Source organism: Agelaius tricolor, unplaced genomic scaffold (genome assembly GCF_023055355.1).
Source record: "Agelaius tricolor isolate 1412-34295 unplaced genomic scaffold, bAgeTri1.0.p SCAF_1, whole genome shotgun sequence".
NCBI lineage: Eukaryota > Metazoa > Chordata > Aves > Passeriformes > Icteridae > Agelaius > Agelaius tricolor.
In genome coordinates, this window is record NW_027269261.1 from 38,022,635 (window position 1) to 38,049,691 (window position 27,057).

Consider the following 27,057-nt stretch of genomic DNA (forward strand, 5'->3'; position numbering starts at 1 on the left):
GATCATTAATCACTAACCAACTTTTGAATTTATGTGCCTCAGAACACCAACTGCTTTCATAAAGCACACACCAGGCTAAAGCCAAATCTCAAACAGCAGCAGAGGTAGTGTGAATAAAATATTCTAAAATTATGTAAAGTGAGTAAAAAAGAATCAACTTAAAGGTTAGCCTATAGCTTCATACAGCTGGAAGAAAAAATATGAAGTAAGTCAACAGACGAATACACCAGGGCCTTGTGAGACCTAACAGACTCAGTGTTTTTGTTCAGGATCATTAAGATAACATCTCCTGTTCTTAAAAGACCCTGTATTTTCCAGATGAGCTACAAAAAGAAAAAAAAAGAAAAAAAAGAAGGTAGATGAGGTATAGTTCTATAGTTACAGGTTCTAATGACTTCTTGTACATCTGATTAAGTATTTTTAAGGTAATGTACCCAAACTGCACTAGAGCAAAATGAAAGAACTAGGTTTTTTGTTGTTGGGTTGGGTTTTTTTTTTTTGTTTTGTTTTTGATGTTGTTGCATCAATATCTTAGCCTGTAGCCCTGAACTCTTCCTGGCAGTAAACAGCTTTTTTCAATACAAGCTACACCCATTTCATCACAGCAACAAATTCACTCCTAAAGAAAGATAACAGGCAATTAGGGCAATATTTTGTAAACAAAGTAGCTTAGATACAAACGGGACCCATTACTGCTGAGAAATAGGGTCAGTTATATAGAGAGAGAAGCTCATGCTTGAATTATCCCAATCCAGTTTGCCAAGTAGAGGTACCTACCGCTAAAAATTTACTGTTAAAATGGCAGGATATGTTTTCTTTTTTTTTTAATCTTGCTCTGACTAAGCACTGCTCTAAGCTCCCTTTTCTTCTTCAGGAACTGGTCTATGCCAGACTTAAGAAATTCTACTCAGGCTTTGACTTTGTCCTACCATGTTGCTTCAATCAGGCAAAAAGCAGATTGGAATGAAATTGATATGACTGGATAAAACAAAATCAAATTTTTTCAACATTTAGTTTCAGTAATCTAATTATGAAGCTTTTAGTAATAGTGTAATTACTTTGAAGTTCTGAACATATGTTTCCACTGAGAGTATTCCACAGAGGACACTGCATCAGAAAAGGGATAAAATGTAAACATAAGTGTACCAAAAATATTTCAGCTCATCAAAAAAAATTAAAATTGAAAGGAGAACCATATGCCAGAGATGCAATATGATGTCCAATACAAACCACTTTTATTTCCATCATGAACAGTCCTTTAGTTTAATACCAATGAAAAAAATGGAACATAATTTTTCCATGACATCAAAGCACACTACCAAAACATTACTGGATTGGCACATATAAAAAAATGAAAACACACATGTAAAATCATTATGACAAAAAGCAGCTAAACACTATTCCTTGAACTTTGAGGGTCTAAATGTTTCTTCTGATGGAAAGGATGTCTTAGAGAAATAGCTCACACAATGGGCCTAAAAAAGCCCAGGCATCTCAGTTTTTTGTGATTCTTATTCTTGTGAATTTAGCTAAATATCCTTAGCTCTATACACTGAAAGTTATTAAATCTGAAGTATTAGATCTGACACAAGACATTTTTATTGGCTAAATTTAATTTAAAAAAAAAAGGAATCAGTGAACTAAGAGTGGAAATTCATCACTGAGCAAGACATTTAGAAATGCTAAACGAAAGATATAGAAAACAGTAGCACAGACAGGAAGACACTGAAAAAAAACCAAACCAAACCAAACCAAACAAATATAAGGAAGTATGGAAACTACATCATAATATAGAAAAGTTTTACTTTTAACAAAACAATACTCACACTGATCATCACAATAGTGGTGAACAAAGCAGGAACATTTTTGTTGCTGGAAAGACAACTTTGCTTTTTTTGTTTGTAGTTTTTACGTATCACAAACAATTTACAATTGCAAATGAATTTGTTTCAGTGCCCTTCTATGTCATCAAAAGCAAGCTTAGTGCACAAGAACTTTTGACACATTCATAAAATAAACACACAATCCCATAGGTCAGATTTCCAAAATCAGGGTTAAAAAGGGAAGACATTAATAGCAAGGCACTTGTTGAAAACATTCATTTGGTAACCACCTTCCTTTCATAATTTCAACTTAGCTCAAACCAGACAAGGATAGAAAATCAAGTCTTCCTCAACAATCAGAACAGGAATACAGTCAAGAGTTATGGTAAAAACTGCAGGATCCAAACAATTTATTTTGGACATGTTTAATGGGCAATGACCCATCATACTTTTTAGATATGTATATATCATTGTCCTTGTTTTCCCTCTTTCAAAGGTAAATGGAAAAGAAAATACTGACATATAATATTATAAATTCAGAGATCATCAGAGGTCATGAAAGCTTTTGAATAGTTTTAGAGTCAGAGTTTTAAAATTTCCATCATTGAAATTGCTAGCATGAATAGAGGTGTTATATTCTGCAAACAGCCTCAAACAGTTCTGAAGTCCAAGAGCAAGCTTTTGACATTAAAAAAAAAAAAGAAATTACTTAGAAATAAAAAACCAGGAAAACAGTTAGGAGAGTTATTTTCTCAGAAGCACATAATTTATGATGCCACTGTTTTGGAAGGCCAATGCCTTCCTTGTGATATATGGAGAAGAAATTGCTGATGATTTTATGGCTTATTCGTCATAGGCATACAGACAGTGTAAAAAAGACACCACATAAAGCTACCATGTGAACTTAATGCATCATAATTGTGACACGTTATTTATGCAATCTTTTGTCTGAATTAATGAGAAATCATTAATAAAACTGCCTTGTTCAAGAAAATATGCATGTTTACCAGCACAAATACCAGCTACCACTGTACAAATTGCTCAAGGGCATGAAATAAAAAGCAGTTGCACGATTAATTCTTCATTTATTTCTACCCTTAAGATCACTATCATAAAATTTAATATTTGAGTGATAGCTGAAGAACTTAAATGATCCTTTGTCTCTTGTCATCTTAAGAGAATTTGTAATATCATGGCAAATATTTCAGTTATTTCCATATGCATCAAAAAACAGCTTTGAGGCTACAATTTCTCCTGGGTCAAGCTTTAACAATACTAATGTAGACATGAACGTGCTGATTAAGAAAAGAGATGCAACACAAGAGCTACTGCTTACAAGCCAGTTTAGTACAATCAGGCAGGTTTCAGTCTGCTTCAAAAAGTGCACAATAATTCTTTCTCCATCTTGTCGAGCCTCAAAAATAAAAACAGGCAAAAGGGTACTGATGCATTTTTGTACATCAGATAAACCTGATGGATTTTTATCTTATTTTGTAAGGTCATCCATCGTTCCACTCCTTTAGCACTGATCAAAATACAGAAGGACTCGGAGAGACCTGAACAACAACATTTGGAAACTGAAAAATTGTAAGAATATTATATATTTTAATGAACATATTAAAATCTAGTTACTTAATGATTAGAAGTCCTCATAAAGCACAAACATTTGCAAGATGCCCCACCCACATTGTATTCAGAAAGAAGAAATTGGGTTGTGAAACAAGTGACAATTATATAAGTAAAGCTTGCCAACAAATTATCTCCAAAGTGGAGACAGATTGTAGTGGCTTTCTGTGAATTGTGGCTATATAGCTGCCCCTCTCTTACATTACTTTTTTTTTCTTCTTTTAAGGGATAACTTCATATCACTGGCTGCATTTTGTGTTAGAAGTTGATTTTCAGTCCAACAATACTTATATACAGTAAATAGCAACAACCACAATTGATGGAAAATACTTAGTTTATCTATTTTACATAAACCTGTCTGGCAAAGTAACAAACTTCCCACTAATGATTTTATTCTCTCTTGGGCTTCTCCTACATATAGCACCTTGGAAAACCTTCACCATTCTTGGTATCGTTTGCTCCTATGGCCAGACCATTTATACAACTGAGAGTTCAGTGATACAGGGTGTGATAGCCCAACTAACTTACTTCAGTAAATGGGGATACATGTGTTTCCAAATAAGAAAACTACTCTACCTCTTGAAGCAATGTTACCACAACAGAATAAAATAATGTCTTTAGCTTTAAACGTATCTACAGAAGACATTCTTTACTTTAGCAAGGACTCTTAAGCAGTAGCATTTGCTGTTACACTTTCCAAAATATGTTTTTTTCAATTCCCATATTTTGTTAGCAAAGGCCTTTTCCTAGTTTTTTCTCAAAATGAGTGTAATTTGAAACTCAACTTCATTCTCATCGCACAGATAGGCTGGACCAAAGCATTGGGCATTGGATACTCTATTTACATTATATGCAAGTAAGCATGGGCAATACTTTAAAGAAACTGCCAGATCAATTTTCTGTAGGGCCCTATCTGAAAAATTCAAAACACTGCATCAGAATATCCTTAGCCCCTGCTTAGTTAGTCTCCAGTGTCTTGATATTATAATACTGTTATTTTGTCATCATTAAAAAAAAAATCAACCAAAAATACCAAACAAGCAAAAAGACACACCCCACTTTTCCTTCCCCTTACTACTTGTCTTTCAAAAAGAAATCCAAGCAAAAATTATTCTCATCTCCCTTAATGGAAACAACAAAATCCAGAATGCTTATGTATATCTAGCAAAATTCAGCTGTCTTTTGAAGATATCCTACTTCAAATGATACTAACTTTATAACACCTTGCTGACAGAGTAATAACAAAGCATTTTGTAGGAAAATAATCATTAAAATATAATTCCAGTAAAACACAAACTATTTTATTATGTTCAAGCAGTCCAATACAGTGACCCTAGGAGAAGGGAAAAAGACTCAAAACAAACTGAGCAAAAGAGGTCATGTATTTGAAATGCAAATAGCCTTTGTTATTCTGAAGTTTAGTTTTTGTTTAATCTAACTATCAGCCAGATTATTCCACATGCTCATGAAATACAACTTGAGCTGTAACTCCCATATTGTAGTCCAAGTATCCATAGCATTAGAACACCAAAATGCCAACAGAAGAAAAAATACCCAAAATTGCAGCATGGGATCAAAACATCTAAGTAGAAAACTTCTAAACCATGTTTCCTTTAGTTGCTACCTTAGTACCATTATTATAATAGTACCATGTACATATTCTGGGAAATTCTGAAAGGGCTTATTCTTATTTTGCTTCCCCAAGGTTATTTTCATACCAATGAGAAATACTTATGAGAAAGTAGATTACCAACACACTGAAAAAGGGTGCAACACAGAGTGATCGGTCATCCAGATAGCTAAAACTTTCACCCAGGCTCCCATTCTCCCTTAACTTGATTACTGCTGGATGAATCATATTTCACTGTCAAAGCCCTTTGCAACCTGTCGCTAGCACCACCTTCATCTCTCATTCACCACAGAAATGCTGAACTGCCACTGTTAACTATATAGAGCCCATCTTCTACATTTTTAAAACATCTTAGGGCCTTCTCCTGGGTTTTTTGTTTTTTGAGAGATATTTTCTCAAAAATTCCACAAAGCTGTCCCAGGATCTTCCTTCAAAATCAGGTTTGTTTGGTTTTTTTATTTCCCAGAGCAGGTGTTCAAGAATGTGACATTATTGCCAGGGCTGCTGACTAAGAAATAGATCAGCCAATTGTCACATTGTCACTTCCATTCCAATAACACCAGTTTTCAGCTGATCCAATGTAAGCAAATAAAATAAATAAACTTTAAAAACCCACCTCAAACAACTCCCCAAACCTCCTATGTCCCTAAGTAAGTAGAGCTATGACAAGCTATGTCACTTAACTAGCTCAGTCCAGATTCAAATTACCATTTAAGGAACCTGAATGTACACAAGTCTATACGAGCTGGTCTGTGAGAAATGAAGAGAACAAAGAAAGAAGATAGAAAATATAAAATCAATTAAAGGAATTATAATGTGTACAAGCATATTATGGCATTAACTTATGAGGACATAAGACACTTCTATAGATATGAAACTGTGAAACATTTTGGAAAATATACCATGTGTTTCATAGGAAAATTCTTTTGAATACTCAGGTTAAAAAATGGGCAGATTATTTATCTCACCCTTGCCCTACTGCCCCAATTTTTGTTAGGACATTCCCAGCTCGCAAATGTTTAGAAGAGAGTTTTCAGAAAGTCTCAAAGCAGGCTATTGGACTAGGTCTCCATGTCACATACTTTGAAGATAATTCTTTTGTTTTTGGGGGGTGGGGGAGGGTGTCATGATTTTGGCTGGGATAGAGTTTGACCAGTATTGTACTAGCTTCTAATTTGACTTAGAAGCTGGTACAATACTGCATCTCAAATTTAGTATAAGAATAATGTTGGTAACACACTGATGTTTCAGTTGTTGCTAAATAGCGCTGAGCCCAAATCAAGGACTTTTCAGTTTTCCATGCTCTGTCAGTGAGGACATGCATAAGAAACTGGGAGAGTGTGGCCAGGAGACAGGTGATTCAAACTGGCCACAGGGATATTCTACACCACAGATCATGCCCAATAGATAAACTGGTGGAAGTTGGTCTGGAGGATGGGCTGAGCATTGGCCAGTGAGCATTTTATTCTGCATCCCTTGTTTCTCTTCGCTTTTATTCCTCTCTCTCCTCTTCATTACTATTATCATCATCATTAGCAGCATCAGTATTTTTATTACTCTGTTTCAAGTATTAAACTGTTCTTATTTTGCCTGCAATTCTCCTCCCCACCCTGCTGCTAGGCAGAGGAGGAGGGGGTGAGCCAGCGGCTGTGTGCTACTCAGTTGCCAGCTGGAGTTAAACCAGGGCAGGTTCCAACTCATGTAAAGCTGTTTTTAAATTTGCAACTAATCGGTCTGTACATTTCATAATCAATATTCACAAAAGTTTCCGTCTGCCACAGTGAAAATAAAATTATCATTCCTCAGTCATATAACATTTATATTCATGAGCAGTTAGTAAATATTTAGATTTCAGTGTGAAGCTAGAGGCATCAGCTCTGTAACCACATGGGCAGTCCCTTAGGTACACTCAACTTACTTTTCTGAAGCATTCAAAAACAAACACACACTGCAGTTCTGCAAACACATGTATTTTATACAGTACAGCAATACCTCAGATCAGCAGATGACATTGCAAAATAAAAACACTGGAATACCTGACCCTCTGTGCTTTCCTTAAGCCAAGCCTTCAATTTAAAATGTCCTCTACTACGTAAGAAAAAAGTAGCTCAAAAGACAAAGTCCTGTAAGAAAAATTCCACAACTAGGAAGAGATCATTTGACTTAATATATACACAGAGTGAAAATACAGGACATTTTATTATAACCTTTTTAGCTTTAGCAAAGGTGAAAGAACATTAGCTATACACCTACAATCATATACTGTTGAAAAAAAATGAATACCTAAAGACCCAGAGCATTCTTGGAAACTTTTGAGATGTTCAATTTAAAATAAATATTTTCACAACTAAATGCATGGTTTTCAACTTGATCAGATCTTGAGTAAACAGCAACTATGACACCAATACTGATGATGAAACAGCAAGCCTGAGGACAGTAAAGAGTTGCTAAAATGCATGTGCATCCACTACAATCTATAGGTTTTACTTGAAATAATTCTCAAAACTGAGAAGGTCAAAGCAATATGAAATGTGTAACAGGAAGGTTACAAAACAGATCCTGTAATTCTGAGCTCCCCAGGTATGGATGAATCTTTCAAGGAAGAGAAAACCCACTGCTGAAACAACCGAGTCACGCTTCGCACCAGCCCTGGACGGGTACAGAAACCAGCTCAAGGACCAAAGGGTCACACTCCCAACACCATGAGGTGTCAAAAGTTTCTTCTTTTCCAGCTCGCCAGCAGGTACCACGCCAGACTAATAACACGTATGTACGCTGGCAAGGCCAAAAAAAGTTCCCAGATCACACAAACCTTGCCAAGAAGCATTTACAATCGATATACTGAGAAGGAATAGAAAGCGATTTAAAAATGACCTCAGTCACAAGGCCTGGCCAGCCTTTTTACCCCTCTCCCGCGGGGGTAAAACAGGAGGGCAGTGACGCCTCCCAGCACTTTGTTCCCTGCCCGGCCCCGCCGCGGTTTAACCAGTCGGCGCAGATCGAAGGCAGCCCCGGCTCTGTCGAGGCACCGGGGTGGACGGGCCGGGACCGAGGGAAAGCGAAGGGAGCCGGGCCAACCGCCGCCGCCCCCAGAGCCGCAGACAAGGCAGCAGAGGCGACAACAGCAGCAGCCACAGCGGCAGCAGGGGGAGGCCGGAAGGCAAGGGGCGGGGAGGAAAGGGCGGATCCTTATCCGGGCTCGCCCCGCTCCCTGCCGCGCTCACTCACCGATCATGGCGGCGGCCGCGGCCACGCGAGAGGAGAGCGGTGACGCGCGCACGTGCCGGCCGCGCCCGCCGCTCCAGCACGTCCCCTGCAGCCGCCCTTGGGGGGGGGTCGCGCGAATGCGGGCGGGGTGGGCCGGCCCTCAACGCGCATGCGCCTCAGCGAGGGAGGTGGAGGCGCACGCTGGGCTCTCTGGGTAGCGTAGTTCCTGGACAGCTCACATCCGCACCGGCTCTTCTCATGTCATCGCCTCACATTTCCCCCACGCGCCGCTAATGATTTTCTTGTTAATTGCTGTCCGCCGCCCCGGTGTACGGTGCACCGGGGGTAGGTACAGCTGTGCGGGACCGGGCGGTGCCGACGGGGTTATTTGTGATTCCCGTCCCGCTTCCCCGGCGGGTTGTTGACGCGTTGCCTGGCGACGGTCGCGTGGCCGGGGGACCTCGCGTGGCGGCAGGTGCCCAACGGAGCCCGAGAGGGACCCGCAGGGCCGGAGCCGCAAGGGAGGCAACGGCGGGCGGGCGGGCGGGGGCGAGGACTCCCCAGGGGACAAGGACATCAGGTGGTGATGAAGGGCTGGACACGGCGGAGTGGGGGGACGAGGTGGGGTGATGCAGAAGGGGACTTGGTGCAGGTGCGAGGGGCAGGCAGAGGGGGCCTGTGAGGGGCAGGGAAGGCGCGGGACGCGTGTGTGAGGGTGTCGCTGGATGTGGAGGGAGCGAAGCTGCACCTGCTGCCTGCCCTAACTCGCTGGGCACGGGACGCTGATGTTCGCTTGTTTTTTCCAGTCCGTTATTTGCATCTGGTCCGTCGTGGGCGCCGGTGGGGAAATGGTAATGGAGGAGGGACGTCCGGGCCCCTCAAAACCCGCTGGTGACAGGCGGCCCCAGCAGCGGGAGAAGAAGGGCAAGCAGCAGGACAAGCAACAGCCCTGCGAGGGTTTCAGTATTAAAGCCATGATGAAAAACAGCGTGGTATGTTTGCTGCTAGCATAGAGGTGATACTAATTAACTCAACTTGTCCAAGAGGCATAGCAAGTTAGAGCTGTGGATAAAAAATGTCAGGAAGGTGTGCAAGTTGCTAATACCTTATCTGGAGTTTGCTGGTTCCTGAAATTAACCTCAGGCTTTGCGGAAGTATTACCACAAGGTAACTCTCTGTGCCTGTGGGAGTCGTGATGCTTTCACCAAGTGCTTTAATTTGGTGCCACAAATTTTTTGGTGTTTTTTTTTTTTTTGGTATGGTTTTGTATTGGCAGTGCACACCCTGGTAAACTGACAGCCTATGGAATTGTGCGTGAGGCTTACTGCATCCCACTTAACAAAATGCTGTCAAGTGGTAGTGCAGTATTTCTCAAAAGTTTTAATACACTGGCATAGTGTATGAAATGGATGTGAATGTGACATAGGATGGCGGAGATCTGGGAAATAGATTGATAAATATTTTTAAACAAGCTTGGAAAATAGTGAAAAGCTTCCACACTATCTAGGAGAATACTAAACAAACAAACATTAGTTCTCCGACTTGTAGTTCAAAGACAGAGAAATTGATCCAACAAGTAACAGTCACAATTTCTAATGAGCTTGGAGGCTTGGAAGTTAAAATAGTAGTATAAAGGCCCTTCAAATCTCTTTATACTGTTTTATTTGTATACCTTTATCAGAGTTTAGGAGTTAAAAAGCTTCAACTGGTACAGAGTACAGATGTTCAACATGTGAGTGGATGAGGTAATATTACCATACATCTCTGCCTAAACTCCTGAATTGTATTCTTCATTTGGACATACTTCAGGGTGTTAGCAAAGGCTTGAGTCCTCAAGGGTTTTTTTTTTAAATCTAGAGTATTCTGACAGCTGTTATGAAATACATTATTTCCCTTTGTTTTGCTGAAGTGGTCTTCCTGGTGCAGTCTTCCTGATCATGTTATCTGCAAGAACATCTTCTTAAAAACCCAAACAAGTATGTCTTTAAAGAAATTTTAGATAGAGTAAAAATTGTATACCTGGAAAACTTTCTCCTAATTAGTAAAACTACAACCTATTTCACCTTACTTGAAAAAAACACAAGGTGAACACAACCAAATAATCCCTTTGTTTTAAAGATTGTTTGATTTGGTTTTTTTTTTTTTTTATTCTAGCATTGCATGGAATGAACTATAATACTTCTGCAACCTTTAGGATTAATTTTTAAAATATGTTTCCTGTTCTCTGGAAAAAATTCAAGTAATGGATATTTGCGCATATTGTTTGTTGTTTAGGTTGTTTACACGTAGATATGTAAAAGACAGTTTTATCTAGAAGAATCAGCCATTTCAGTGGAGTTTGAGAAATACATATTTAATTTTTAAAAAGGAGCTGTGACTTAGGAAAATAACTAACTATGAGTTTAATGAGAATTCAGGTTTGCTTTTAAATATTTATAGAATATTAACTTTTATGGCTGCATTTCTAACTTCCTGAACATGAACAGACCATTAAATCATGTGATACTGTCATTAAGCAACTGCATACAGGTAAATCTGCTGCCTTTGCAGCTACTCACAGGATAACAGAAATTATTTTCTTTGGCATGGCCATCTGGAAATCATCTAACCCAACTTCCCACTTGAAGTGGGCCTGTCACCAGCACTCGGATCAGGTCGATGGTGGGTTTTCCTAGCTAAACTGTGAAACCTCCCAACATCAGGGATTGCCTGACCTCTCTGGGCAACCTGTTTCATTTCTGCCCTGCTTGTTTTCCCCCTTGCCTGCCCTCTCAGCCTGTCAGAGCTCAGCTTTACAGTGTTCTGACCTGCTGCACACATTCTACTCATAACTGGGTTGGAAGCTCTGAAACTCCTAGTGGTCTTGGGAGATTCATACTGCCAGGGCTATGGTTTGAAAAAGCTCCATCTGCAGTCAGGCAGCCACCAGAATATTTTCCAGTCGGTGTGCAAAAAATATTTCACTGCCTTGCTGTCTGTGCAGAAGTGGGACTTCCTTTTTACTTTTCCAACTACCTTTTAATTGAAGCTTTAGATTTATTAAGTACTCACTTGTCAGAGGTTGACATCTTTGATGAAGTTCTTATGGAAGGCTTGGGAGCTGACTGGAGGGTTGAAAGCACAGCAGGAATATCTGGTTACAACATGGTAATTCTTTTTGTTAACAGCATGATAAGGCATAGGGTTAAACGTGTTTGGCATCTCCAGGTCAAACAATGAGGTATTGATTAATAGCCTTTGGTGCAAGCATGTAGGTTAGTCTTAAACTCTTAGTGCAGAGTCTTAACAGATTACCATTATGCATATATGACTGTAAATATTGTAGTAAGTGTTCCAGAATTCTTTTACGTTGCTTGGGCAAAGAGTGTTTTACTACGCTGTTTTTCATTAACGTTTCTGAATAAAGTCTACTTTCATAGTCAGTAGTAAGTGTAGAAATTAAGTAGATACAGTATTTAAGACTTTTCTCAGCTCTCACTAAATCCAAAACTCACTTAGTGAAATGCAATGCTTAAATATTCACCTGAATAAAAATGTTCCTGAACTGAATAAAGGGTTTAAGTTATTCCAAAAGTGTAAATTTATATAACCATTTACTTTAAAAGCAAGGTTCAATAAAGGTCTTCTATAATAACAAGCTACATTTACATTTTAATTGTTTTGTCCTCCAGTGGAATCAAGAATGTTACGTGCTCTTACTTCAGAGGTACTGCATGTAGAATTAGGAATACAATTAAAAATTCATGTATAGACTAGCCAGTATAGAAGTGTTTGAACGTGAATATGGACAGCAGGAAGATATCTCAGTTCACTTCTGATCCTCTCTAGATGATATTTTCCTATTTTCTGCAATGAAAGAGAACAGAATAAAGTGTCCCACTTTTCTGTAATGCACCAGTGGTAAAAGCACTTTTTCAAGGATAGAATTCATTTTAGTACTTAAAGGAAACAGTAGAAAGATAATTCCTATCTATCTCCCAACTTTTACAAGATTACTATTACATCCATGTGTTCCATGACATCAGTCAGAATTTGCCTTCAGGAACAGGCCACAGGGATAGAATGAAAGTGTTTACTAGATGGCCTTAGAAAGGAAGGGATGCTAAAAATTGTTTCTGGATTTCTAAAACCAAAGCAGCTATTCAGCCTTAGAGAGTCTTAGCTATGTATAGGGCACAGCTTTCATCTCCTAAAAAAAGCTTCATTGCTCTGAAGCAGAAAAATTGTTATTTGTATTGCAGCTCTGGATTTTCATTCTTCTGTTCAGCATTTAGGAGTCTGCAGTCTGTATGTATGGGAACGAGTTCTCAATCTTTGTACTTTAAACACTTCTCTCAAGCCATTTTCAATAATGTGTGTTGTGAAGGGCTTTCTTACCCTTTACCATTTGATAATAACTCATAGCAAAAGTTTCATTTTAACCATTATGTGATTTGTTTATGTTCTGAGATTTGTGATTTGTCATTATATTTATATTCATCCACACTGCGTAACCAAGACTACTTTTGTTATTTACCTTGTAGCAGTCGAAGTTTCTGATTTGATTTTGAGGCTATAGGAAAGAATAGGAGAAAGAAGTTGTATCTTTTGATTGTAACAGCTAATTTATTGGAAAAAGCAGTGTGTTTTGAAGCATATAGATGTCAAGTTAAAGGAGTGTTTTGATAAATATATATTGAGAAGTAGCACATCTGTCTTGGAGGAACTTCTCCAGTTTAACAATAGCAATTGTGTACAATCTACAAGTACACTTCAGTGAACACTGTGAGACAATTTATACTGTCAGTACTCTGGAAGGCGATCCTATCTTCCTCTCTCAGGCTGTTTAGTGGTGCTGCCCGTTCTTGTGTCCTCATTTGTACAATGTTGACCGCTCAGAGAACTGATCCTGCTGAAAATACTCCAGCCTGTTAAAGCTCACAGTGTTGAACTGCTGTCTGTGGGATTGAGGCAAGCAAGGCTTCTGCTTTAACAAGGCTGATCTGTTTTGCCCTTTTCCCTGTCCTGACTGCGTGCTTCCATCACTCCTTTTGCACTGATATTGTTTTTTCTTGTAAATATAGAGTAAATTGGATCAGCTGTAACAGCTCTTAAAGAGTTAATATATGCAATGAGAAGGGAAGCAGGAGAGTGTCAGCACAAGCTGTGTGTGGGGGAATGTACCCTCTTAGCAACATTGCAGTCTTAAGTCATTTAAAACCAGTATGACACCAAGTTCTAGCAGGGTAATTCCACAAGCATTTACAGCAGCATAAAATTGCAGCACAATTGAAAGGTGTTGTTCTCATCCCTGAACATTTATTCTTTGTGCAATATGAACTTTTGTATGGCTTTGCAGTGAACTGGACAGAGGCCCTGGTTAAACCTAGATTAAAAAGCAGCTCAACAATTTTTTTTATCTTTAATAGCATTTTAATAGACTTGACATGCACTTATATGTGAGCTTATAACAGTGTAAACTCACCAAAGTTGTCACTGCTACAGCCCTGCCTGTGTCTGCTGCCTGTTTGTACCTTCTCGTTTGTGCCAGTACACAGTCATCCCACCGGATTGATGAGGCACTTCAGTTTCATTAGGTTCAAACATGAAAAGCTCCAACACAAGGAGGTTTTTATTTCCCCTCATAAGGTTAGATTCCTTTCCAATTCCATGCTCGTATTTACTGTAATGACCTCTTTGATAGTATAATGTAAAAGCAGAATATACAGAAAAAATATGAATGCTTAAGACCATAATTTCCTCAGAAAGCTTCTATTTCATATTATGTTTTCAGCTATAACCTAGATGACTTAATCATACTGCTCTTATTTTAAAATACCCTAAAGTCAGCACTTTATTTTTGTGAATGTCGTGAAAGGTTGGTATTGTTCATAGTTGCAGTGAGGATGAAAAGATCAGTTTCTTACCGAAATCATTAAGAAATCATGCTGCTTCATTTATGAAAATTTGTTACACATTTGAATCTTTAGTAAATGTTCTCTTCTAATTCAGTCATATGACTTAAAATAGTTAATAAGTAAGTTATCAGTTAGATTCTGTTTTGTGGTTTGATCGACAATTCTTGTCTTAAATCCCTTCATGTGATTCATGATATTTTACATGGAAAAAGACCTTGGGAGGTTTTAAGTTTCACATTTATAGAAGGTAAAAGTAAATTGGTTTTAAAACATTATGGCAGTGCTTTTTCAAAACTCCTCTACTAAGTACTTTTTTATGAATTAATGAATAAAATATTCTAACTGGAAATGATTATGGAGATGTCAAATTCTGACAATTTTTGCATAGGAATTAAACTATTTTAAAGTTTGCAAACTGTTTACAGATTTCATACAAGTTAAAATCCTCTAGTGCTCTGAGTGTATGGGTATCTTCATCTGTTGTTTCTCTGAATGAAGACAGCATTTTTCAGTTCCAAAATTTTTTTACTGCAAATGTAGCAATTTTGAACGAATTATTAGACTATAGTTAATAAGAATAGTCTCCACACATGATTTTAAGCTGTCAACTTGCTGTGTAGGGAATTATCTAAAGTCAGCATTTCCTACGTGCGGCTGAGTACGCCTCTGGAGCCAACCAATTGAAAATGTGAAAGAGATGAGTTAGAATGCATCTACCATACACCCTTCTCAGCACTGTGTCTCCAGAACAGTTTCCAAAGAAATGGACACGTATGTGCATATTCTTTCTTTTAACTTGATATATTCAATTTCATTCAAGAAAAATCCTGTACTCTGTGTAGGCTTCAGCCTTTGTCTTGGTCTTCTCCCTGTTAGTTGACTGCAAATGCTCTAAAATGCTACTTGAAGTGAGTTGAGTGAAGAGCCATCAAGGCAGAGTTCTGGAGTTCATGGTGCAGGAGTAGAGGCTGAGGGGAAAAGTATTTCAGCCTGGAAAAGAGAAAGCTACCAGGATATCTCATGGTATTAGGTCTTAACAGACCTAGTGACCCAGTAGCAGGGAGAAAGCCGTAAGGAAGAAAAAGCCAGTCAGTTCTCTCCAGTGATGGGAGGACAAGACGTGTGTTGAAATAAGGTGTTCCTGATGGTGAAAAGGTTTTTCACAATGAGGATAGTCAAGCAGTGCATCAGCTTTCCCAGAGCTGTGCAGTCTTCTTGGAGATTTTCAAGACTCAAATGGAAAAAAGCCCTAAGCAACTTGTTCTAAGATAACAATCTCTCTTGGAGAAAGAGATTGAATTGGAGACTTCTTGGGGTAATTTTCCACCTGAATTTTCCCATGATTCTACATCTTACATATGGTTGATTGTGGTCACTCCATGGCTTGGCTGCTGCTAAGGTTAGACAATTTAGTGATGACTAATTTACTTTCTATTTGGACAAGAAAAAAGGCATTTGAAGGTTTTTGCTTTAATAAATCTGCTGCTTTTCTGAAGTTGTGGGGGGGATAATAAACACACCTCCCTTCTGACCCTCAGAAAAACTGTATAACACCATATTGTTCCAGTTATAATAGTGAACTACATCATAAACCTCAGGCTGGCTTCCTGAATACACTTGAACAAGCCTGCATCAATGTTTGGGTAGCAGCAACACATGCTTAGTAGATTATTTCAGCTGCAGCTAATTCTTCCTATGTAGTCTGCTGCAAGTGTGCAGTGAGGGCTGCTGCCAAGCATGCAATGAATGCTTCAAGGAATTGGAGCAGCTGGCCATGTCTGTAGCTGTCAGCTTCTGGATGCTGTCCCTTGTCTCACAGTCTCCTCTTGTCACTGCTAAAACTTAAATAACACTGGAAGCTTTAAGTGGGTGAAGGAGACAGGAGATGTAGCTCAGTGGCATGTGCATTAGGAAAAAGAGTGGGGAAATGGAAAAGGATCTGAATGTGACTCCCTAAAGCAGGGACCTAGGTGATTACTAACAGAGTATGACTTTTCCTGTGGCTGTGTTCCCAAACTTTACAGGCAGAGTGTGCTGGAGTCTGTACCATGGAAATGAAATTTTTCCTTCTTTTTGTAACTGATACTTTGGGTAATATGTATGCTTAGTCCATGTTTAACTGAAATTACCTGATAAGACTTTTAAGGGGTCAAAAAGGTTTTACTTTTTTCATGAAGTTTTCCTAACTATTTTGAAATGAAAATTATTTTGAAGTAAAAAAAAAAAAAATTGTAGCAAACTATACTACTGGTACGTTGATAAAATTTCTAGATAGTGTCATAGACAAACTACTGTGAAAGACTGACTGGTTCCTCCTAGCAGTAGCTGATTCTTCTATATACTTGACATCCATATAAGCAGTTTGGCATAGATTTTCATTTTCATAGCATAGTTAAATAATTTTTGCTGGAAAATTTACTGAGCTCTGATGACTTCTTTTCTTAGATAAAATACATGTCAGATAAGATAAAATTATAAATTCCTTCATGGGGTCACAGTGTGCTGAAGGCTAAATTATGGAATCTTGTGTGATTAATAGTTGCACTCTGATTCTGTAGATACATTACACATGTTTCTTATAGTTGCAATTTTTGGACTTCTATGAGTGCGAGTTGAGGGGATGCCTGCAAATAAGAGAATTGCTTCTGAGACCAATTTAATTCTAGTCAGACTTTCTGTGAAATTTCTGTTGGGCCTATTGCCTGAAAAAAACTGGATTCTGATGTGATAATAAAACCTGCCTTAATTATAATAGGATGATAAATAAATAATTTAGCTTTTCATACATTTCTGATGGTCCCTTTTAATGTAAGATTTTTCTCTCTAGAAAATTACTCTTCACCCATCTTTCTGTAAGGGATGATGCCAAGACCTTGATAGAAAGAGTAAATATTGATTTATTTTCAGTTTCATAATAGAAGTATGTCACTAACTTGACTAGGATCCAGACTAGCTTTGTTTGGTGGGGTTTGGTTGTTGGTTGATGCAATTTTTTGTGTAATGAGAGACTTTTTAAGCAGATATATATTGCAGTAAGTACAAAAATTTTGCACAACGTGACAAAGTTAAAACATAAAGTACATCACAGAAATGTGCAATGAAAACTCTTGGAGCAAGCATGGCATACTGCTAACTTTCTGTGTAACAACCAGCTGAAGGCAGAACACATCTTGAAAGTTGTTTGAGGCCTACTGTGTAGGGGGATAGAATATAAGAAAATAAAGATAATGTAGAATGTAATCTTACCCCTAAGGAGTTGCAGCTGGGCCAATTATCAAAGATTGGGAACAGGCATGATTTCTAGCAGGCCACAGCTGTAACCAATGAGAAGCAGAGTGCTATAAAAGAGAGGGTTGGCTGGTTGAGAAGGGAACTGGAGTCAGTTGGTTACTTTGTGAAGAAGAATGAGTCGGTGCTCTGAGGAGCTGCCCACAAGAAATACCAAGAAGGTATGGAACCTTTGTGATAAGATGACAACACTACTGTATTGGTCAGAAGCATATTAATGAGAATGCTTTGTGTGGTTAGTAGGCAATACGGAGAAACTGACCTAAATCCGGAGGGTACAGTGTTTTCTTGCCCACCTTATGCGTGTAGGACAGCTATTGATTTGCCGTCATCACGTGAGCGTTTCTTAATAATTTTTGTCTTGCTTTGCATCTCATCATAATATGAAAGAACTACTGCATAAGTTGTTTGGAGTTACTTGGTGTTCTTGAAAATATCTGTAGGTATTAAGTTTTCTAAGTTTATCAGAGTTTTCATTCTTTCAGTAATTGTTAGATGGGAATTCTTTTCTGTTATTTCTATGTAAGATTTGTCTTAATGGCAAGTCTTATGTAGCTGTATTATTAAGCCCATGATTTATGGAATGAAATGTTATCTGCTGAATTTTTATTTTGCTTTTTTCACTTAAGGAAGTGAGGAGACCCTCATGGAAGAACTTCTTCAAGGGAGTGAGTGTGCAAGGGCTTGTGGGCAGGGAACATCCTGGCTAAAGAGTTGGGGTGCAAGAATCTGTGCAAGACAGTGATTGTGCAAAATCATGCGTTTCAGGCTGGTGTGTGCCCCTGTGTATTCTCCCACTCCTGGATGTTCCACTGAATATGGCCATCACAGACCCCTTTTTAAAACAGTATTTAAGAAGTCTTCTAAGAAATCTGAAAGCTTTGCATTTAGTTTTCTTTCCTGATAAGTCTTGGTGCACAGAATTAGGGGACATACCTAATGATTGAGTTTTTCTGTTTCAAGGCTAATAATTATATACTTACTAGAAAAGACTGGTGGGCTACATTTAAATCTTTGTAAAAAATAAATTATTCCCTGGCTTATTTTACTCTCCTATTGATGATGTTTTAATGTCACATTATTTCTTTGTATTGGATATCTTCTCAGATAAAACTGTTTAGGAAAAGGTGCATGCATACTTTTACTGACATTGTAGCCAGAACTTGATAAACTTTTTTTTTTCCCCAGAAGTTGAAATCTTACATTTGTACTTCCCAAAGTAAGTCTTTTCCTGCTCTCATCTGCTATTTGTGCTCACCTTTTCTCTGGCTTTATTTACTTCTCCTCCAGATGGTGTCATTTTATATCACAGGATTTCTCTTGCAGTGATGTTTATCAGTGGTGTGTTTGGAGAGAGGGCAGTTGCACGTGTGAAGAAAACTTTTGGAGAACATGAAGCTTATACCCAGACCTTATTAGAATACCCCATATGATAATGTCTACTGGACAAAAAAAAATCTCATAGGGATGAGCTTATTATAATTTTAAATTGTAAGGCATGACTGGGAAATATTTTTCATGGGAAGTATATGTGGATTACATGATTTTTTTATATTTTTATACAGTGTTTTACTAACTATCTCATGCCCCTCTAATTTGTGTTTCCTTCATTTAATTAATAAGGTTTTATGTTAATAGTTAAAGATCAGAGGAACAATTACTAGAACTTGATTTCATCTCCTGTGTAATGCAGTCTGTCAAACTCAGAAAGTGATTTCTGTATATAATGTGTAACCTCTGGTTGAGCTAGGAGGTATGTTGGGTTTTTTTAGAAAGTAAAGGTAATAGTGGTGTCAGAGTCTGCTTTAGCTCTAAATTATGCCAATGCTTAACTTATCCAATGCAAGGGTATTAGAAATTTGCAGTTCATACCCATATGAATTTATCACATTTAGTCAAATTTCACCATGCAAATATTGTAGAGTGAAAAATTACTTAGAGAAACATACTGTCCCTAAAAATCCACAAAAGTAACATTTTAGCATGCTTCTGCCTTCTACTTAAAGTCTGATTATGTCATGATTATTTTATGAGTCTCTAGTATGCCTTTGGACATATTCAAGATGTATTTCAATATTATGATTCAGGACAACAGTCAAGTTTTAAGATTTTATTTGATAGCTTCTGAAGGCTTTCAGTCATCCAGTTGTTCATCTAGTATGCAGAATTCATAGACAGTGCACTAAAATTGTGTAACATCTGTCACTTTAGTCTTAAAAAGTAAAGCAATTTCCAGTGTATCAATAAGAAATCAGTGAGTTATGCATTTAAGATTACAGGTGATTTCACAAACTCTTCTGTCTGCTGTTATCTGACAAAAGAACCTTTATAAGAGAAATGTTAACTGAGTGCCAACCATTGACAATGCTGTGCCTGTCAATAGTAAAAAGTGTTTAGACCTTTGGGTGTAAATTTTATTGAAGAAATTACTGGGTTTTAACATATTTGGTTTTGCTTGGATTGTTGTTTTTCCTTTTCCCTGACGCCAGGTAGAATTGAAATATTTTTCACCTTAAGTGAGAAAACAAACGACCCTTTACTAATAATAGAACAATTCTGCCTCTATTGTACAATATTACATTAGACAGTAATAACAAAGTGTATATTGGGTGGAAATGTTAAAATATATTTGCAGAGCTAATTACAAAATTGCCATTAACAAATCAGTTAACTCTAAATTTCTTCCCTACATTTTATATTTAATTGTTCTTTATCAGGTCACTATTTGGTAGTATCAGGGTGATTATTATCATTTTGTCATATTTGTTCTTTTGCTTCTGGCAAGTAGAACACTTTGAGTTCTTGTTCCTTTATTGAATTAAATATTCTTCAGTTTTTAGTTAATCTCTTCAAAGATCTATTAAAAAAATCTTGCCGAAGGGTGTTTGTCACAAATGTTTAGTCAATGACAAGGCTAAGCATTTCTGAGCAAAATGTTTGTTCTGATTGCTGAAATAGTTCCTCTGAGAGCTCCTTTAGCTGAGATACTCATATGACCTTTTTCTGCTTGAAGTCACAGTTTATAGTTCATACTTAGACTGAATGCAGATCAGCTGACTCCTAACTGAACACTCTTCCCAATGGGCTGGAGGTAGACTCCCTTGTGTCAGTAGTTCTTTTGAAGCCTTCACTGTGCTCTTAACACAGAAATTAACAAAATCATCACCTCTTTCTAACTCCCAGATAAATATGCAAAAGAAGACAATATTATTTAAGGGGACCTTGCTGAAAGCAGGTTTCAGTCTTCAGAAAATAATTTCACAGTCTGCATTTTCAGTAGTCTGATGCATCACTTTTATAGTCTTGATTCAAGTGTCTTAACTCCAAAGAGGAATGGAAATTCACATACATCCCTATATTCAGGGTTGTCTAGGTATTCAGCTTGTCTGTCAGCACCTAAACATGCTGAACTTTCTCATTCTCTCCACTAACAATGGAGGAGCCTGACCTTAAAGCCTAATTTGGGCTCTTTGAATTTACCCTGACACTGGGGGGCTAGTGTTCAAACCAATTGTGGGTTTGTACTGTGGGTAACTCAATGGGCTGAAAGCTTTCCATTAACCATCTAGAAAATGCCATAATTTAAATATTGGTTATTACCTAGTGGGCATTCCACTTAATGTAATATGCTCATTATATGAAGGGATTCTGTAATCCTCTGTAGTATACTGTTTCCTTTAGCCTATATTTTTAGGTTTCTTTATGCTTAGATTTCTTTATACTTTAGGTTTCCTTATACTTTGTTTTTCCAGTCAATTTCCCTGTTTTCTTGATCCCTAACTGACTGCTTTATGTGTATATTAACTTTACTTCAGGGTCCCATAGACCCACTGTAAGACACAGAGTAGTTCACAAGGTATCCATTAAGGAGCTGTTAGTGTGTCTTGTGTTCTTGCAAGTTACAAACTGTCTGATCAAAATTATCATTTTGGATCATATTTTTCCAAAGAAAGGAAATAAGTTGTGTTTTTAAGGGAGATCTTCATAAATATTGTCATGGTTCTTGTGTTTTCAGAAGGACTCTCTAGAGCCACTTAAAATTTGTAGCCTAACCACAAAAGATTATGCTTCTATATGAAAAACACCCACAAAGTGAAAATAAGCTACTGCACTAGGTGCCAATTATTCAAACTAGCAAAGTCTGTTATCTGCAGGGTTTTGTTTTGGTGGTTTTTTTCCTGGTTAATTAGTATAAAAATTAACCTTCTTTTGCTTTTTAATACAGTATTTGGTGTCTAATAACATGACAAACAAGCCTCTTGTTTGGATCACCCTTGTCTGTTCTCCAGTATTTCCAAAAAACATGGTCAGCTGTTGATGTGTGAAACTGCCATTTCCTCAAATGCAGTTTAAAATGACCAACAGATGCCCATCTTTAGGAGTGAAGGCAGGCAAATGCAATCACAACATGGGTGTGTAAGCCTTGTTTCCTCCTGAAGGTGTTTTAGATATGGTATGCATACTCATTCACCATGAAAAAGGATGGAATTACAAAAAAACTAAATGAAATGGCAATATCACAAATGAATCAGGCGATCAAGAAAAATATTGAGTTGCTTTCAGTCAGAAGCTATTTCTTGAAGATGAAAACTTAATAACTGAGTTGCACAATTTCATTGTGAAAATGAACAGTCTCTCTCAGAGCCTGGACTTCAGTATTGGAACTACAAGAATGTTGGTGACTTTGGTGCTTTTCTAGTGAAGTGACTGGTACCAGCAAAGTTGATGGCAGGGGGCTCAGCAGCACACAACAGAACTTCTTGTGGAATCAGAATATGCAAAGCAGATCCTTTTTGAACTTCACTAGTAAGCAGAAGATCTCTTCAAATAATGGCAGAGGAGAAACCTCTCACTTCCTCATTGGTTCCCCTGTTTAGCCTGTAGGAGTAATTTGATATGACTGAGGGTTCAAGAATCTGTCACTAAGTTTTGCAGTTAACCAGGAAGTATGTTGTTGTTTATTAGGTCCCATTGTTGAACCTCCTGATTTTAATGTTATAGAAACATGAATTTAGTGAAAAGGTATAGCATTTAAGAAACAATTCTCAGATTTTACTAAATGTTTTCTGATAGACAGTTAAAACACAGGAAGGGTAATCATAGTAACTCTTCTAGTTTGCAAAGATTCCAGTAAGTCTAAGCATGGTAATGTACATCAAAGATTTTGTTATATAAAAAATTTGTGTAGTATGAATGAAAAATCGCCTTGAGGCAATAAGTTCTTAAAATAGAATTAAATGCTAAATAAAAGGCAGATAGCGGGAACAATTGCTTTGTATAAGGCAAATATCTGTGTTCCCATGTGAGAAAAAGACCAAAATAATTTTAGCAATGCTCAGTAATATAAAATAGGTTTTGTAATTTATGGTTTTTATGAGTAAACATATGAGATTAATGTGGGTTTGCTCCTTGTGTAAGTGAAAGATAATTAATAACATGAAAGTAGCACTTCATTTCTGTTGTTCACCATTTGTAGTTTCGGAAGGGTAATAAAATGAATTCTTCCAAGGATAGGTATTTTATGGAAAGTTATCATTTGCTAATTTTGTTTTAGAAATAAAATGGCATGAATTACAGAGGTAAGATGCAATCATAGGATAATAAATTCTTAAGATATTAATAAGATCTATTTTGCATTTTTATAAAAAAGCATCTATTTAGTGATTGTGTGTTCGGTTAGTAGACTGGGACTTAAGTATTGGAAACTTAATTTATCTGCTCAGAATATATTTTATTTTTTTTACTGTTCTAAGTAGATTTGCAACCTACATTAAAATGTTGCTCTTTAATGACTAGTTATGCCTTCTCTACTACCAAAAATTGAAAAGAAACTGATATCTGAGAACATTCTCTGTTAAGAGTATAGAAGCCTATAGAAGGTGGAATAAGTATCAGTAGTTTGTTGGGGTTTTTTGCTATAAGCCCTCTATGTATACTGGAGTATGAGTCAAAAGAGTATGATTTACTGTACACATGCTGCAACCAGAATTCAGCTATCAAAATTTAACTGTTTAACCTGAAAAAAATCATGCTTTTGCTTAAGACTTGAGAAAACGTTTTGATATTTTCAGAATTGGTATGCTTAAATCTTAATGGAATGTAAAAAAGAGAAGAATTTCCCATTTTCACTTCACAAGTGAGGTGGGTTTTTTTGTGATATTTAAATAATCCTGCTAAGAAGAACTTCTATTCAATTGTCCTATAATATATATGTTTATCCTTTAAACTCCAAATTTCTGAAGTATAATATAAAAACCTTGAGAAGGAGTTTTTTTGAGTCTGTCAATGTTAGCTGCAGTTGTTTGCATAACAGATTGTTGTTATTATCCACATATTCATTTTCAATGTACAACTGGAAAACAGGAAGACAAAGACGGTGGCAGTGCATGTGTAGGGATGGCTGATGGCACTGTTTGTGCAGAGATGCTGCCTGAGGAAGCAGGAGGGCTGAGTGACTTGGTTTTGGCCACTTCTCAGTCTTGCATTGAGACTGTACCCATCTTCCTGATAAAGTGCTCCTTTGTAGCACAGCCTCAACTAAGACATACAAGTACCTCATCAAACCTCACAGTAGTTTTTGGGCCTCAGTGTCTTTTGTCTTTTCCACACTGTACCTCACCTTTCATTCATTCATTCCAGGCTGGGTTTTTATTTTTAAATGTATCCTTTTTTTTTTTTCCCAAGTCCCTCTGTGTTTGCAGGAATGAAATAAAATAAGGCATCTGATAGCTTCTGCTCCCACTGAAGAAATCTGCTGTCTCAAGACTTCTCATAAAGTTTTGTGTTAAATGAAACAAGAGGTAGAACAATCCTTGTAGCATCACAGAAATAATAGTTTTCAGGGCTGGAAAGAAACCACCCATCAGAATTGTCTTGAAATCTGACTGATAGGAGTTGACCTATGCAGTTCAGGGTGACTGACTCATTTCTGCCAGTCTCCCAGGCAAGTCAGCAGCACATGGTGATCTTCAGTGTCAAACACTGCTGATAGGTTTAATGAAGTAAGCATGGATATCTTCCTCTGAGCTGTGCCAGAGAGGAAATTGTTCGCAAGCAAGACTAATGCACTCTGAAAGCTGTTACCAAGTTTGAAAGCCTGACTGCCCTGATTTAGGTTCTTGGCATAAAAGTCAAGTTCTGTAGGAGAGTATGTTGTTTAGTTGTGCCTTTTTAATTATTTATTTGATCATCTTTCCCAAAAATAAAAAGCTGGGCAGGACATTAAGACTAAGAGAATTTTTGAAGCCTGGGCGTTTACACTTTGTTTGTCAAGTAGCTTAAAAATTGTGATTTACATTCAGATTACATTGAGATTATATTGGGATGCTTGGGACTTTGTCCAGCTGGGTTTTGGTTGTCTTTAAGGATGGACATTCTACATCGTCTTTGTGTAACCTTCCAATGACCTTGCTTTCTGAAAAAAAGTTTTTCTACAGTCAAGTCAGAATTTCCTTTATTGCAATTTGTGACCATTGCCTCTTCTTTTTGTTTTGTTATGCAACACTGGAAAGAGTTTGGCTCATATCTACTGTGCTCTCACACTTTTAACTGAAGGCAGCAATGAGATTGCTGTTCAGATTCCTCTTCTTAAGGCTGACAAGTCTCTCTCACCCTCTCCTCATGTGTCATGTACTCCAGTCCTCTCTTCATACTGGGGGCCTTCACCAGCCTTGTTTCAATATATCAATGTCTTTCTTGTACTGGGTAGTCTGAATTGTGACTGTATTCTTGAATGCAATCTCACATACACCAAATAAAGGAGAATGTTGAATTCCCTCAGCACTCTTATGTACCCCAGAACATAGTTACCTCGTCTTTGCCACAAGGGTACACAAATGTTCCACTTGCTTTTCACAGAGATGCCCCAAGCTATTTCCCACAAAACTGCGTTCTAGCTGGTCAGTGCCTGGTCTGAACTGTTTAAGTACAGAACTTTGCTTTTGCTCTTGCTGAACTTTATGAAATTCCTGTCAACTCATTTTGCCAGCCTGTCAAGATGTTTCTGAATACTTTCCTCGCAATTTGATGTAGACTGCTGAGTGGCATTAGATGCTGCATATCACATCTGTGAATATCTGCACCTCATCAAGATCATGGGTCAATGGGTGAACTCATTTCTACCTCAATTCACTGCACCTTGAGAGTGACAATCAAGTGACGTAATTCTTTTACACTCCATAATTTTAAAATTTATTTCGCTGCTGTTTCTTGAAGGGATTAATTGCTTAACTTGTCCCTTATGTGATGAATATAAAGACTATTTTTTTTAATCACTATTATAGCTCTGTAAACAGTGGATCTTATATCTATCATTCTCTCTGATAGCCTGCAGACCTTTCTATATTTGCTATGTAAAATTTGAGTTGAAGATATATATAATTACTTTTTCATGATGCAAGAAGGAGCAGCAATGTAGTTCATCTTGACAGGGCCACATGATCTTACTATTCATTTCTAGATTATGTAGATTTCTGATTATGTAATGCAAGTAAAATTTTAGTATCTTCATGGCACTACTAAATATTACAATGCAGTATTTTAAGTGCTTTCTGAATTTTGTACCATTTGAATACTTATTTTTCACTTAGGATTTTAGGACTAAGTTGGCAGAAGTTTGATAATGACTAGGTTTTCTATGTGGAGAAATACATATGGCTAGCTTCTACATAGCTATATTCTTGTGATTTTATTTGATGGAGATTAGAATAAATGTGGGCTGAATACACAGTTGTATTGGTAGTTTAGAGCAAAGCTAGATGTATAAATTAACCGACATAATGGGGAAATGCAGTTTTTAAATACTAAGTTAACCAGACCTACTTTATTAAACTCCATGGAAGGAAAATAGCACTAGAAATTTAATTTTTCTTAATGAAAGTGAGCTTATAGTTTTATATATAACCTTTGAAGCTTCATGTAGTATTGTGTATCTTGGGTTTTGTTTACTTTCCTTTGGAAGTCAGTCTTTTGTGTTTTTCTCATCTTTTTGAATGTTGTTTCATTAGTATTTTATAAAATTTGGCAGGAGCATAAGTAGAGAAAACATGGCGATCAGTATTTATTCTGTAACTAGCCTTAGTGGAGACTTATTTACTCTTTCTTTACTTTCTTCTCTCATAACAGTCTGACTTTTTGTTGTAGTCTCATTCTAATCATCTCTTTTGATGAGGTCTAAAGGGTAATCTGAAGTATCCAGTCTTCTGCATGGCACTTAGGCACAGTGTAATCATATTAGCACTCTTTCATTGCTCTTTCAGTGGTTATGGTAGGATGGTGATGGTGTACAGCTGTAAAAATGAATCTCTCTGTATTCCATAGTGTAGTCGGCAGACAGTCTGCAGTGCGAGTAGAAATTTTGCTTGCTTTTGACCAAAAGAACTGCAGTCACAAGTGATCAGAGGTATAATTGAGCAACAAATTACAGTGAATGTGAATTAAACAAAGCATCCTTAGGGCTACATGGCAGAAGGTGTGTTACTAATTCTTAGAGTTATTAGCTCGTAATGACTGGCATCCTGAAGATGGTTTGTTCTGTTACAAAATTCTTGCAGAGTGAGTTAGTTCTATGAAATACTGAACAACGTTT

At 37.4% G+C, this 27,057-nt stretch overlaps 2 protein-coding genes across 7 annotated transcripts in view; one reads left to right on the forward strand and one right to left on the reverse strand.

The window, feature by feature from the left end:
* Positions 1-8,457, reverse strand: part of PRKN (parkin RBR E3 ubiquitin protein ligase) — a 674,995-nt gene extending 666,538 nt beyond the window's left edge. The window contains exon 1 of the mRNA XM_071430404.1: positions 8,308-8,457. Coding sequence (XP_071286505.1) covers positions 8,308-8,314 — 7 coding nt within the window. The 5' untranslated portion in view covers positions 8,315-8,457. The remainder of the gene's footprint in view (positions 1-8,307) is intronic.
* Positions 8,458-8,487: 30 nt separating this feature from the next.
* PACRG (parkin coregulated) overlaps positions 8,488-27,057 on the forward strand; it is a 215,057-nt gene continuing 196,487 nt past the window's right edge. For 2 of the 6 annotated variants that reach the window (XM_071430465.1, XM_071430427.1), the window contains exons 1-2: positions 8,734-8,866; positions 9,093-9,278. In XM_071430465.1, the coding sequence (XP_071286566.1) occupies positions 9,135-9,278 (144 nt within the window). In that variant the 5' untranslated portion in view covers positions 8,734-8,866; positions 9,093-9,134. The other 4 variants (XM_071430457.1, XM_071430418.1, XM_071430446.1 and 1 more) reach the window with 4 other exon arrangements.